Below are 13,986 nucleotides of genomic sequence, written 5' to 3'. Positions count from 1 at the left end.
AGAAATACAATATAATACAATAAATAACCTAAAAGATCTTAAAAAAGTAACTGCTTAAGGAAGGTTTCTAGAGAGTTTTAAAATAACAAATAACAGTTTTAGTTGTTTTATATAGAAAGATGTTTACTAAAATTACAAATATTAAGCCAGAAAAATTATATGTCAGTGCACTCTTATTTGCAGTAAAAGCATCAACAAATTTAGGAAGAAATTATGAATGAAGTGGCCGAACAAGGAATTATTTGAATCTGGAATAATTTTGAATTCTGGAAAATTGATAAGAAATGTATGATGAAAAACTAACCCAACTAAATAGACTTAGCCATGTGCACATGGCTAAGGGGGGTTAGTTAGTTCTTACTGAAATATCAGTGAAAGTAAAATTAACCTTAGACATGCATGCATGGCTAATAAAATTATGAATGGAAATGGGGAATGTGTCAAAGAGACAACAACTATTTAGTTAGGTTAGTTTTCATCATACTTTTCTTATTAATTTTCCAGAATTCAAAATTATTCCAGATTCAAACAATTCCTTGTTTTTTGGAGTGTCAAAAATTCGTTGGAAGTAGTTGATTATCAGATAAATTGCATGCTTATATTGGTGATTTCGAATCTGTTCAAAGTTTTGATTTTTCTACCCTATATACCACGTAACCTCATAATCTTATTAAGAAAAAATTCACACACCTGATTAAATGGGCATTTAAAAAGTTGGAATGTGAATATATATGTTCAAACTCTTTTAGGTCATTTTTTAGTAACAACAAACAAAAGAACTATGTCAATTGGACCTGTATGTAAAAACGTATTTGATTTCAACGAAAGAAATCTCTGTATTACTGAAAAATTATTACACCAGGGTTTTCGATATCACAAACTAGTAAAAACATTTACTAAATTTTATCATCGCTACAAGGACATCATTCGTAAATATAAATCAACATGCAGCCATCTTATACGTTCAGGTATTTCACATCCAATATTTTATGGTAATATTCTTTACAAAGCACAAAAATGTCGGCATTCACCTCAAAAGCTAACCAAACCTTTAAACAGACTTAATCGAAAAGGATATAGTTACGATACTGTTGTCAGGTCATTAAAGATTGCATATTTTGGCTTTAATATTGATTCACTTATAGGGTCTTTGCATCGGAATTACACACATTTATTCTAAAACCAGTTGTTGGCATGACACGGGTTATGTTCTTCTCATATATTTTTTGATGGTATGATACTAAACCCCTAAAGGGAGGGATTGTACTTTATTTTCATATGATGAAGACATAATCTTTCAATCAGTTTAATTGAGGTCTGGAGCTGGCATGTCAGTAACTGAAGCAGTGACTGAACAAGAATATGTGTCCATAAGATACTATGTTCAACTCACATTATCATATTTCCATGTTTTGCGTACTGTGAAATCAGGGCCAAACCATTGTTTGGCATATATTTAATTAGTTATAAGATGCACTAATTGACCACAACTTTGTGTTAACCTACCTTATCCAAAAACTTTAACCCTAAATGGACTGGTTTCACACTATGACATTATTATGATCAGTGACTGGGAATTTGGAGTAAAAACTGTAATATGACTTTAAAAAGCTTAAATAAAAAAAGAACTTAATTTTAAGTGATCTTAATTTCCTGGTAAACTTCCCTAAACAAAAACCTTAACCTGATATCGGATGGAAGGACGGATAAACAGGCTGAAGGAATATTCGACAGAAACACACACCAAGACATAAAGCCTTCTTCTCTTGTAGGCAGAAGCCAATTATTTTTTGGGGGGTGATTGCAAGAGGTAGGGCAGAAAAACATGTAGATATCATGTTGAACTTACAATGAATTACCATAGGCGGATCCAGGGGGGGGGGCCTGGGCCCCCCTTTTGTGGGAAAAATTTGGTCGATTATAGGGAATCACTGAAGCATGACTGGAGCGGTCACTGCCACTTAGAGAACGTAATACCTTAGCCTGTATCTTCTTCAGTAACTTTATTCACAGGAATATATAAAACAAAAACAAGTATAAAACAACAATTGTGATTTATTGATCAACAAATAGTACAGTTACACTAGATTGTCCTACAATCTTATCACAGATCATAAAAATACATCCTGTTTACATAACAGTGTCTCCAATATTCCCCTACGATGCTTAATCATGTCATAAAATCTTACAGTTAAACCAAGTTATAAACCATTACATTTATAATATTTAGTAACTAGTGTATCTAAAGACCAAATAAAACATTTAGTACATTTTTTATCTGTACATTATGACAACAAGGTTAAACTGCAGACATTTTGTCTAACGATTTATCAATAATTGCAAGTTAGTTTGTTTCATTTTTAATCTAAAATGTATTATGCTTAATTGGCAAAAGTGGCAAATGTTCGTGGAAAGTGGAATGATTGTTAGAAATGAAACCTTGTTCAAAAATATTTTAAAAAAACATTTCAATAACGATCATGGATATATCACATATATAAAGGATTCATAGCATTTTAATAACAATATTTCAATAGTTTAGGAATTGTCTTTAAATTTCAAATATGCATTACATGTCAAGTCTGTGTGATACAAGTCAGAAATATAACTCAATCATTTTTTTGTGGTTCAATTGCAAGAATTTTAACTTTTAGAATTTAACAGTAATGTCTATATTTAGAAAAAATTATAATAATAATAAGATCCCCAAATGTTTTTTTTTAAGTTTATTTAATTCTTCTAAGGTTAAATTGCATTGTTATTAATGATAGAAATTCATGATTTTGGAAAGAAAAACATCACACAATACTTTAACCACACAATACATTTGCTTTTAATATAAATTATGCTTAAACAGAAACCAGGACAATGAAAAATATTAATTATCTTATGGCTGTTCCAGAAATAAATGGGGGGTTGGGGATGGAAGACACTTATTAATTTACCTGCAATGCATAAATTTTAATTGATTATTTCCTATAATTGATAATTGTTCAATCTTTCTTTCTAAAATAACCACTACCAACCACATTTTTAATGGAAGTGCCTTCCGACCCCCCATACAATTCATTTCTGGAACAGCTTTTAGACTTGCTGCTTCCAAGATAGTCATTATAGATTTTAAATCACATTCATTGTATAGATATTACACACTTCAACAAGAGTAATAACAAGAATAAATATATATATATGTTTAAAAAACTCATCCATGGACGGATATATATACAAATAAACAACAAAGTGATATGGCATAAATCAACAATATCCACACCTAGGACGGGATGATAAAATAGATATTAGTCAAATATAGTGGGACGGAATGTGTTGGATAAATATAAAAAAGTTAACAATGTATAATTAATACTCTGTGACAGATATGGACTAAAATACTTATCAACACTGACTAGTGGAAGAGGCCTGCTCATTTTCTGTAAAAATGTATACTAATTATAAGCTACCCTAAAGTTAAAGAGGCATGGAAAAAACTACTGCAAACCATTCACATGTGTATCATTCAGATATTAAATGTTTAAAAGTACCTTTGACATTATTACAGATTTAACTGGTTTAATATTCCTAAGGATCTAGTAAGTTTCTATACAATATATCAACCAAATATTTGTAACTGGTTAGCAGCAGTTTTAATAAGGCCTCTGAGATTCTTATAACCTGATATCTATATAAAGTAGCATGCTACTTAACTGTTGATGTAAGTACAAAAATAAAAACTAAGTATAATTAAAAATATTTCTAGAACCCTCATAATCTGCTGTAAAATTTCTGTTGTGAAAGACATAAAGATTATATACAATACTGAGCTGAACTGTATCTGACTAGCTGACCTATAATACCAAAAGTCTATTAAAGGTTAAAATGTCATATGGATTTCATTTTATGCTGCAGCTTTGCTGTCCTATAATACCAGAAGTCTATAAAAGATTAAAATGTCATATGGATTTCAATTTATGCTGCAGCTTGGACAGACCCTCTAACCTTTTATTTCCTAAATATAGTAAATACTGGTACGATGTCAATCACTTTCCTTCACAATCAGGGGCTTATTTAGGGATGGAATAAAGTTTTTTTTTTTTGTTCACAGTTAGATGGCTATGATTACAGTTATTTATAGATGCAGTATAACAACAATATAAGACAAATGTTTGGAAATATCAAATTTTTTGTAATTGGCATAAAAATATTGAAGAAAACCTTATTCTTCTTGTTTCAAAGCTTCATACAATTTTTTTTTTATATTAAATACACATCACTCTCCATATTAGAACATTGATATGAGCCCAACAGTTGTTTCTTCTGAATGATACAATCAGAAGCATGATATTGCATGTGATAACATTGATATCAGCCCAACACTTGTCACCTCTGAATGATACAATCAGAGGTATGATATTGCATGTGATAACATTGATATCAGCCCATCTTTTTTTCTTATTTCAATGATTATTTGCTTTACGATTTTAAATTTTCAAAAAGAAAATTTTATGTAAATATCACATTAATATTGCAAGTAATATTAGTAGAAATAAAAATATGAATGATTATATTGTCACACAAGCACTTCAAATGCTTTCTACCGAATGTCTCAAAACATTATTTTTTACATTTAATAATGGAATGTCTCAAACAATATTTTTACATTTAATAATGGAATGTCTCAAACAATATTTTTACATTAATGGAATGTCTCAAACTACATTTTTATGATATGAAACAACTTTTATCACAGAAGCACTTGCTGCTTGCAAAATTTAAGGAATATGTTGCAAAATGAAGATATCACTAAAAAAAAACAAAATACAAATTTGCAGTACACTAGTGAAGACACAATTTACCTACATCAATATTTGCTTATACCAGGAATGGATTCTTTAAAGACATTTATTATCAACAGAGAAACTTTCACTTCAATTTTTTTTTCATTTTTTTTTTACACTGAATTATTCAGATAAATTAGCCATATCATGAAAAGGTTAAGATATTTTCACCAAAATCTGAAATATATTAAAGATATTTAACCAGCATTTGAAAAATACCAATGATATTTCATAAACATTAAAACATTAATATTTGATAAAATACCTAAAAATAATCAATCAAGTTTCATAAACATTTTAAACTATCAATATTTTTTTTATTTTTTAAATATCCGATGTCTATGTAATGGATTTTCAGTTTCAATTACAGATTATACCAAACTGACATGGATAAAAACTGCCTTAATTATTCAAACAAAGATGGCATTGTACGAAAAATGAAATATAAGTTTCTACAAATTCTTACAAAGTTTGATTGCACATCCAATGATTGCATTTGAAAATCAATATAATAATTTTCATCTCTTTTCAATGCTAAATTAATCAAAATTTGTTTATAAATCATCATTTCAGAGATAAAGTGCTGTACTGTATGGGATAATTAGAAAATAGTTAAATTCAAGTGCTATTCCATGAAAATTTCAATCTGGTCTTTTTACAAGAGGATTCAAATCCATAAAAATTGTTTTTTAAAAATCATATTGTACAATTGTTTCATGCAATTTCTCTAAACAAATATTGTTAACACCAACAGTAATAATTTGCAATAACTGATTTTTATGTATTAATCATATAGGATTATTTACTACTGTTAGTATTATGCTGGTAACAATGGATCCAATAATAAATTGTTTGGTTGATTGCAACAGTACCCAGTTTGTGTCTACTTAAGTTGTAATCATAAAGGTTGTAGTTCGTTCCTTTTCTTCTTTCCTTTCTTGCCACCAATAGGTTGTAACGTTTCCAGACGTGTAGGTTTACGGACCAATGGGTCGTTCTCTTGACTGATGAGTTGACCGTGGACAGCAGCAGCACGTAATCCACTGCTCATCTGATCGTGCTTACCAAAACCATTAGACGCTGGCATCGGAGCCGTCTTCTGAATACTATGTTTAACTTCAGACATATCTACAATTATAAGCAATGATTGTTTCTAAATGAATGGAATGAAGGTATCATATTGATGGATTGTTGCTTGCTTAATGTTCAGTGGCAATGAAGGTTTTAGAATATTGAAATTTTATCTTGTACAGGACTACAGATTACTTTCAGATTAGGTGTCGATTCATACAAGTTAAACTTCTGAAAAAATTTACAATCTGCTATGTGGTATAATAATGGAATTTAAGCATCTTATTTTTCTGCTGATTTAGTTACTACAAGTTATACATGGTCAATAGACAGCTGTCTAAACTTTTGATCACATGCAGGAAACCACTATCTCATGTTTTCATTATGAGAGGTTACCTTTGTATTAAATTAATGGTATGAAGCATTACTAATAAGAAACCAAAAGTAATACACCTGGCACAGAAAACTAACATACAGTGAGCAATGATGTACTGGCCATATCAACAATAGATATAAGAAGATGTGGTATGAGTGCCAATGAAACAACTCTCCATCCAAGTCAAACAATATCGGAAACCTTGGACAAAATGCTGCCAAATAAAATAACGTACACAGGTAAATAAAAATAATTTTGTTGTAAGGTATACATGGAGTTGGAAATATTTTTTACAAAATAAATAATTTTGTTGTTCATAGTATGACAACAGAAGTGAAAATTTATTGTCATACCAAACACTTATCAAATGTGGTATATATTAAAAATAGTGAGACGATATATAACACTAAATAAGTAAACATTAAGTAACAAAAATGCATTACAAATTGTATCAACAGGTCAAATTAACATGAAAGTACGATTTGAGAGTACTCGCAATTACTGAAAGCTAGTTAAAAGCCAAAAACAATTAATAATAAAAAATCATGCATCAGAGACTAAAATCAACTAAAACACATCCCAGGGATTTAGTGTTTTAACGACATGGACTTGTCGAATAGATAGAATATTTCTCACAATAATATATATACTGATTATTTGATATCTTAAACTTTACCAGCAATTAATAAGCCTGTTATAAATAAATAATTTTAATCCAGATGTTTAAAACTTTGACTGCCATCCATGCTTTATTACTCACTTGTTCGGCTGATTGGCTGGTTCAGATATTTTATTACTCACTTGTTCAGCTGATTGGCTGGTTCAGATATTTTATTACTCACTTGTTCGGCTGATTGGCTGGTTCAGATATTTTTTCACTCTCTTGTTCTCAAAATAGTCTGATGAAGAATCATGCTTGTTGTATAAACTCTGGAAAATATTCATATTCAAGCTAAATTTTGAATAAAAATGTAAGGGATTATTAGGGTATCTGCAATCACAAAGGTATTTCTATGTTACTGGGTGCTATTAAAGTCAGTTTTGGATTTCAGAATTAAAGATTGGCAAAAAACAGATGTTTTTGTGTTGATTAGGAAAAATTCTACCTTTAGAATAGAAAAGTGCCATGTAGACAACATAACACTTATTATAGATGTGTATATCTTTTCTATGTTTTTTTGTATAAAGGATCAATAGTAAAACACAAAACAGTATCATTCCCCATTTCCATTCTCAATTTTATCATATAATGAAATTAACTGACCTGTGCATATCTATCGTCTTCGTTGTCATAGATACTAGCATTGACCTCACCATTTAATACAGGTCGTGGTCTGCCATGTGGATTGCTACTAACCCTTCCTCCTGGCATTACACCCTCTGTAGAACAATGAATTTTATTTATACAGTAAAAATCTCAATAACTTATGATGGAATGAACTTTATTTCAAAGCTTAAGTATTCAAGGTTTTACACATGTTAATTCATCCATACCTATAAAATTTACAGTAATTAATTAGATATTTAAGACTGAACAATTTTTGATAGAAAAATTGTATGGATTATTTTCAAAAAATGCACTTACTGCTGCGTAAAACCATCTCACAACTCTTATATTTTCAAAAATAATTTTTTTTTAAAATCTGAATTTGCTAACAGAAACAGTTTTGAAACATATAATGTACTAAAAATTAAATTACTTTCATGAAATGCTACTGTTTCCAATAGTCAGGTAACTGGTTAATAGAAAATATCATTTAATATAAACAGGAAGTGTGAGAGAAAATTCTACAAGATATATTTCCATGTACAGTAAAGTGTTAGTTTTATACAATTTATTTTTATAAATAATATTAGTAGATTGTTTATGATGTCTGTACACTACATCCATTGTATGTGTACTTATTGATATTCAAGTGTTAGAGAAAATCTGGTTTATTTTACAAACTGAAATAATGTGCATGTCCCAAGTAGGAACCTCTTACTAGTTGTAGTCATTTGTTGCTGTCTGCCATATTTTTTTGTTTATTGTTCAGTGGCAGATCCAGAACTTTTCATAAGGGGGGGGGGGGGGGCCTGCTGACTGACCTAAGGGGGGCCCCACTCCAGTCATGCTTCAGTGATTCCATATATAATCAACCAAATTTTTCCAACAAAAGCCTCCCCCCCCTGGATCCGCCTATGTTGTTTTTAGCAAAAATCAGAACATTGATTTCTTTTGAATTATTTTTACATTTTGTGACTCTGGGGACTTTTATAGCTTACTATACAGCATAGGTTTTCTCATTGTTGAAGGTAGTAAAACAACCTATAGATATTTAAATCATCATCCTTTTTGTTGGGGTCTCTTGTGGAGAGTTGTCTCATTAACAATTATACCATATCTCCCTATGTTCATATTCACAGATGCTACTGTAACTGTAACCCATGAGTACTTCTTTATAAAAAGAGGCAGAAGATACCAAGGGATCATTCAAAACAATCAAAATGACAGCACCTTTGGCAAAAAACTGGGGAAAAGATGAAAAAGTCCACAAAACACTACATAGAAAAACAAGCATTCTGAGAGTATTGCATGGCAATACATAGTCCCCTACCGGTTAAAAATTCATTGTACTGGAACAAAATGCTAACTTGATCTATAACTTGTCATGGTGTAAACTATATAACAAAAATCAAGTCAATATCTTCAAGCATGACAAAAAAAGTGTGGAAAACTGATTATTTAAGTGAATTTTCGAAGTCCAAGGACCATAACTCTGCACAAAATCATCAGACCGGAACAAAATTTGAATTTGATCTGTAATTTGTCATGATAAAACAATACACCAAATATCAAATCAATATCTTCAAGCATAAAGTTTGGAAAACTGATTTGCCGGACTGACGGATGAACAGACAGACGGATGGAGTGCAAACCTAAAGTCCCCTTTGACTTCGTCGGTAGGGGACTTATAAAGACTGAGCGAAGCAAACCCCACCAAAAACCTGTTTGCATTCAGTTATCACATTAGTCCAAAAGTTATTTCTTGATGAATATTTTCAGTTCTAAAAAAAAATTGTTTAGTAAACAAATGCTCTCCCTTTCAAAACTATATAAATGCAAAAGTAATAGATCAGTGCAAGAGAAAATCGTAAACACACTTGTATATACATATATACCCAAGAATACCCATGATAAGTAATGATTATAAATAAATGCTAGACAATATACAGATATTTATAGCAAATAAGAAAATTGAAATTGACCTTGCTCAGGCATTCCTGAAAACAGAAATAAACATGCTTAGATAAAACAGAAAACAAAAAAATTTGTCAACTGTATACCTTGTTGTTCTAATCCAGATCTGAACTCAGTATCTAACAAATTAACATATAAAACATATACTAACATCAGATTAATATCTATAGTAGACTGAAAACTTGTTATTAATCTTTTAACCATTTTATTAGGCCAGTTGCAGGGAAAAATCCAGACTATTTCACTGTTAATGATGGGCTGAGGAAAAATCTAGGTACCAGGTTAAGGTGATGTAAGAGAACATGAGAAGTTATTAAATACCAGTACAATATAAGACATATACTTAGGTTAGAATATGCTGATTTTTTATAATTTTGGGTTAGGTAAAAGATAATCACACTTGTTGGGCCTAAAATTATCAACGCAGAAACATACTTTTTTACATAAACTTTACAATAGTTAATTAAATGTTTACACAATGATTTATCATAATAAAACTGTGAACTCCTACAAAACAATAATTCATCATTTGAACTATCAAACCAGAATGCACCGGAACAAAAGTGTTATGACTGATTTGGAGGTAATAAATCACAAAAATTATGCCAAATTTGTATTAAATCTCTCACACCTAGTACATAAACTTTTCCCGATGGCCTGGGTGTTAGCCTTGAACCTGAATAAAGGAGCTAGATCTTTAACCTATGTTTTAATATAAATCAACTTATTACAATGTTAGCTTGTAATGGGAAGCCATATCTAGCAACAACACCAGCATATACTACTTGATATAAAAACTTTTACTTTCATTCAACTGTTTAATACTTTTGAACTAAACTTTGACTTTTACAAACCATTCACAATCATATTTTTCAGTTAATAAGAAAATATGAGGCTGACATGTATAGGACCCTGTATTAAAATCACTTGACAGCCAATTCTTATGTGTTAAGGAAAACTATCAAGCATACAGTAAGTCAGTATAGACAATCTGGATTTCATGTTAATCAAATATATAATATAGCCTTAAAACTTTTAGTTTTTTTTCGTCTCATGCTTATTTTTATCCCTATAAAGTAATTTTAAAAAAAGTACTTGAAGAATTATTTTCTTTATATAACACAAATGAAAGACATTAATTGGTGCAGTTGATATATTGGTCATTTTCAATTGGTGCATATCAAATCCATCCATATAAATGGCAGATGAATAATTTTGGAAACTTCAAGCACTTAGAAAATAAATTATTTCAAGATTGTTTGTACGTTAGCTGTAATTTACAGAAAATTGATTAAACCCATGTATTTGAAAGTAAAAGTTTTTATAACTACAAGCAGTATAAAAGTTATGTAGTTTACCTCTTCTATCCATTACACTATTGCTATTTCCTATTAATGAAATCAATTCATCTTTAAAAACATAAAACACTTTTATAGAAAACATCCAGCATATATTTTTTTTTCATCTATTTGCTTAACCCGAATAATTCAGTCGTTATATTCCACTGCTCTACGATGGCTACATTAACGCCTGAAGGCCTAGTCAATGAAAAATCGTCAAAAAATCATTCAGAATTAGCTCGGGATTTACCTATCTCGATAACATTTAGCTATTAGCTGATTGGCTCTCTCTCACAGAGGGCACCAATCAAAATCCTGGATTCGTGACGCGTTTTTATCGTATAAAGAGTTCAGGCCCTCTCGAGTGGGAGAGTCGATCACGGGGAGGGACTGAATTATTCGGGTTACTATTTGCTCTTTAATTAAAGAATGTTAATGAATAATTGATGTTCTTTTTTCTCATTTTTTTCTGTTATTCAATGTTATTGTGTGCAACATAGCTGCTCTTGTGATTATAAAGGTTATGTATGGAGTGATTGCTTGTGATACATTTTCATTTCTACATATAAATGAATAGTTTTTGTATTATATGTCAATAATTAGCATGTGACTCAGGATAATGATATGTCATATTGAAAATTTAAGGAATGCATATTAATGTTTGGAATACTGATGATTACCTATGTGTTCCAGAAATTCAAAATAAGGAGATAATTACCTGCAACAGGAAGTGCTGTATTATTAATCTGCATCCTGGGAAATATCCAACGCCCATTTTCTTCATCCCATTTACACTCCTTCTTTACTCTATCAATATTTGCATAATTACAATCCCTCCTCAAACAAGGATGCATTTTTTCTAACAATCCTTCCAATAGCAAGAGTTGTCTTTCTTGTTTGCGGACTGTATCAAGATAATCTATTCTTTCAAATTGGAACTCAGACTGTATGTCTATTATGTCTCTTTCCAATGATTCAATCTACATATGAAATGATTATAAATGTTAATTTCTCAATTTTGAAATATAAATTTGTATACTTGGAATAATAAATATTTGACAAATGGAATATAGAAAATAAAAACAAACCAGTTTCAAGCTATACTTTAACATAAGTTACGAAGGTTATAATGACAGTGATACAAGATTTTATTCATATTTCTTTTTTCTAATGGCTTGTACATGTTCAAGATTTATGAGGAATTTTAGTTTCGAATATTTACATCCTAAATCTCATTTCATTGTTTTATAGATAATATAACTGTTGATTTACTACTGTTGTTTTCACATAAATTCTTAATAAATATGTTAATGAACATATCCCAGTTATACTGTGTTATACTGTACACATCAAATCAAATGTAATCCATATTTATTATACCTTATCTTTTTCTTTCTCTAAAACTTTATTTTTAGCTTGTAACTCTGCCTGAGTATCATCATAAATCTCCAACATGATAAAGTCATCATCCATGTTAGCTATGGCCTCTGTTGACAAAAACAAATATATCAGTACCACAAATAACAAGTCACTCAAGCATTAGATTTACATTATACAAAGATTATTAAATTGAAAGAGGATTGCACAAATATAATTAATATAAATAACATGTATCTGAGAAAATTAAAGTTACATATAAAACATAACCTAAATCATTCAAGTATGAAAGAAGGTCATAGTGGCTGAACTGTAGTTTATTGGAATGAAAGTAATGTTGCATATCACTGATATCAAATTAAAGTTTTATTGATAAATAGTCCTAGCTCAATATATAACCCAAGAAATGGACCAAACTACATGTATATGATACAAAAAAAAATTGAGACCAGACATTAAAGTGTGATATCTTAATAAACCTAATAAAAGAGTATATCTGTTCAAATAATTACCCATTAGGCGTTCCTTCCTTTCATCTGCAATCAACTGTCTATTTTTTCTTCTTTCTTTCATTTCTGCATTATCACTCTGTTCACCTCCTACCATCTGTCTTTCCAACTCTTGTAATCTGCAGTAATTAGATATATATATTATTATGATTAAAATAGCTCATCAACTAAAGTGTTAATAGAATAGCATTGTAACATTCCTAGCCAACCATCCTTCCAATACAAACATTTCTTAAAACACATTACCCCCGGTATATCCATTCTTGAATAATGTTTTTCTATAGCTATATAAGTATGCAGGACTGCTTGTGATGATCTACTACATTAATGTTAACAATTCCTCACTTAATCATGTTAATCTCACTCCTGTTTTTTGTATGCAATTGAATATCCCATTAAAGTTACAGAGTAAGTATCTTTTCACCACTTTGAAACCTCTTATTGTCTCTGTTTTTGTTGTCACTTCATATCCATTTCAGTTGGAGAGAAAATATGGTTCATCAGACCCGCATCATCTTTTAATTTTAAGACTGTTATACCCTTATCATTCCTTACCTTTTTAAAGCCTCTTCCTGTTGGTTTTTAAGTTGGTCCTGCATGTTTGTTTGAGTAGGAGAAGAACTAGGTGCCACCAGACCTTCATCATGTTCTAACATGGGTACACCATCTATCATGACAGCAGTAACTTCCTCCTCCTCTCCTCCAGGCTCTATGTGCTGATTCTATAAACCAAAATATTGCATGTAACACAACAACACTAATAAAATATAGAGAATTAAAGTCGAAATAAATCTTAGTAATAGGCAATAGTCCATTTTCAAGGGGCCTCAGTATTCAAGTGCTCTAAGCAGTTCATCTACAGTAATCAAAAGCCTGTCAACACTAAGGTTGTAAATACCAACCCTCCCTGTGGTAGGTGCATTCGACTCTTATATTTATTGACCTGGAAGGCTAGTCTTCCTGCTAAAAGTGATGCTTCTCCCTGCAGGATTTCTGCTAATACCCAGTAGTCACATTTAGCAAAAAACATAAAATTGTGGTGAAAACATATCATTATTGACAAAAGTTATTGTGAACGAATTCTAACTGTTCAACATTATCCGTCTTGTTTATTTTTTGGTGCTTCTCTGACTTTTTCCCTTCTCACTCAACACTAGGCTTTTAAACCTTGAACTCGTTTCATGTTTTGATTTTGACAGAAAATCAATAATCTGCTGATTGCAACCCCTTTTTTTACCAT

The 13,986-nt window shown here is 30.4% G+C and overlaps 1 protein-coding gene across 9 annotated transcripts in view; it reads right to left on the bottom strand.

Moving 5' to 3' along the window:
• Positions 1-2,037: 2,037 nt before the first annotated feature.
• LOC127704180 (osmotic avoidance abnormal protein 3-like) overlaps positions 2,038-13,986 on the bottom strand; it is a 34,728-nt gene continuing 22,779 nt past the window's right edge. For 5 of the 9 annotated variants that reach the window (XM_052208105.1, XM_052208109.1, XM_052208111.1 and 2 more), the window contains 9 exons: positions 13,302-13,468; positions 12,750-12,865; positions 12,241-12,347; positions 11,579-11,840; positions 10,879-10,908; positions 9,607-9,639; positions 7,544-7,659; positions 7,122-7,209; positions 2,038-5,960 (listed from right to left, as the gene is read on the bottom strand). In XM_052208105.1, coding sequence (XP_052064065.1) covers positions 5,731-5,960; positions 7,122-7,209; positions 7,544-7,659; positions 9,607-9,639; positions 10,879-10,908; positions 11,579-11,840; positions 12,241-12,347; positions 12,750-12,865; positions 13,302-13,468 — 1,149 coding nt within the window. In that variant the 3' untranslated portion in view covers positions 2,038-5,730. Of the gene's footprint in view, positions 5,961-7,121; positions 7,210-7,543; positions 7,660-9,528; positions 9,544-9,606; positions 9,640-10,878; positions 10,909-11,578; positions 11,841-12,240; positions 12,348-12,749; positions 12,866-13,301; positions 13,469-13,986 lie in introns of all 9 variants that reach the window. The other 4 variants (XM_052208106.1, XM_052208110.1, XM_052208108.1 and 1 more) reach the window with 4 other exon arrangements.

The sequence above is a fragment of the Mytilus californianus genome, unplaced genomic scaffold (assembly GCF_021869535.1).
Source record: "Mytilus californianus isolate M0D057914Y unplaced genomic scaffold, xbMytCali1.0.p SCAF_6, whole genome shotgun sequence".
NCBI classification, from domain to species: Eukaryota; Metazoa; Mollusca; class Bivalvia; order Mytilida; family Mytilidae; genus Mytilus; species Mytilus californianus.
The sequence above is the reverse complement of the archived record's forward strand: the minus strand, read 5'-3'. Positions and strand labels throughout refer to the sequence as shown.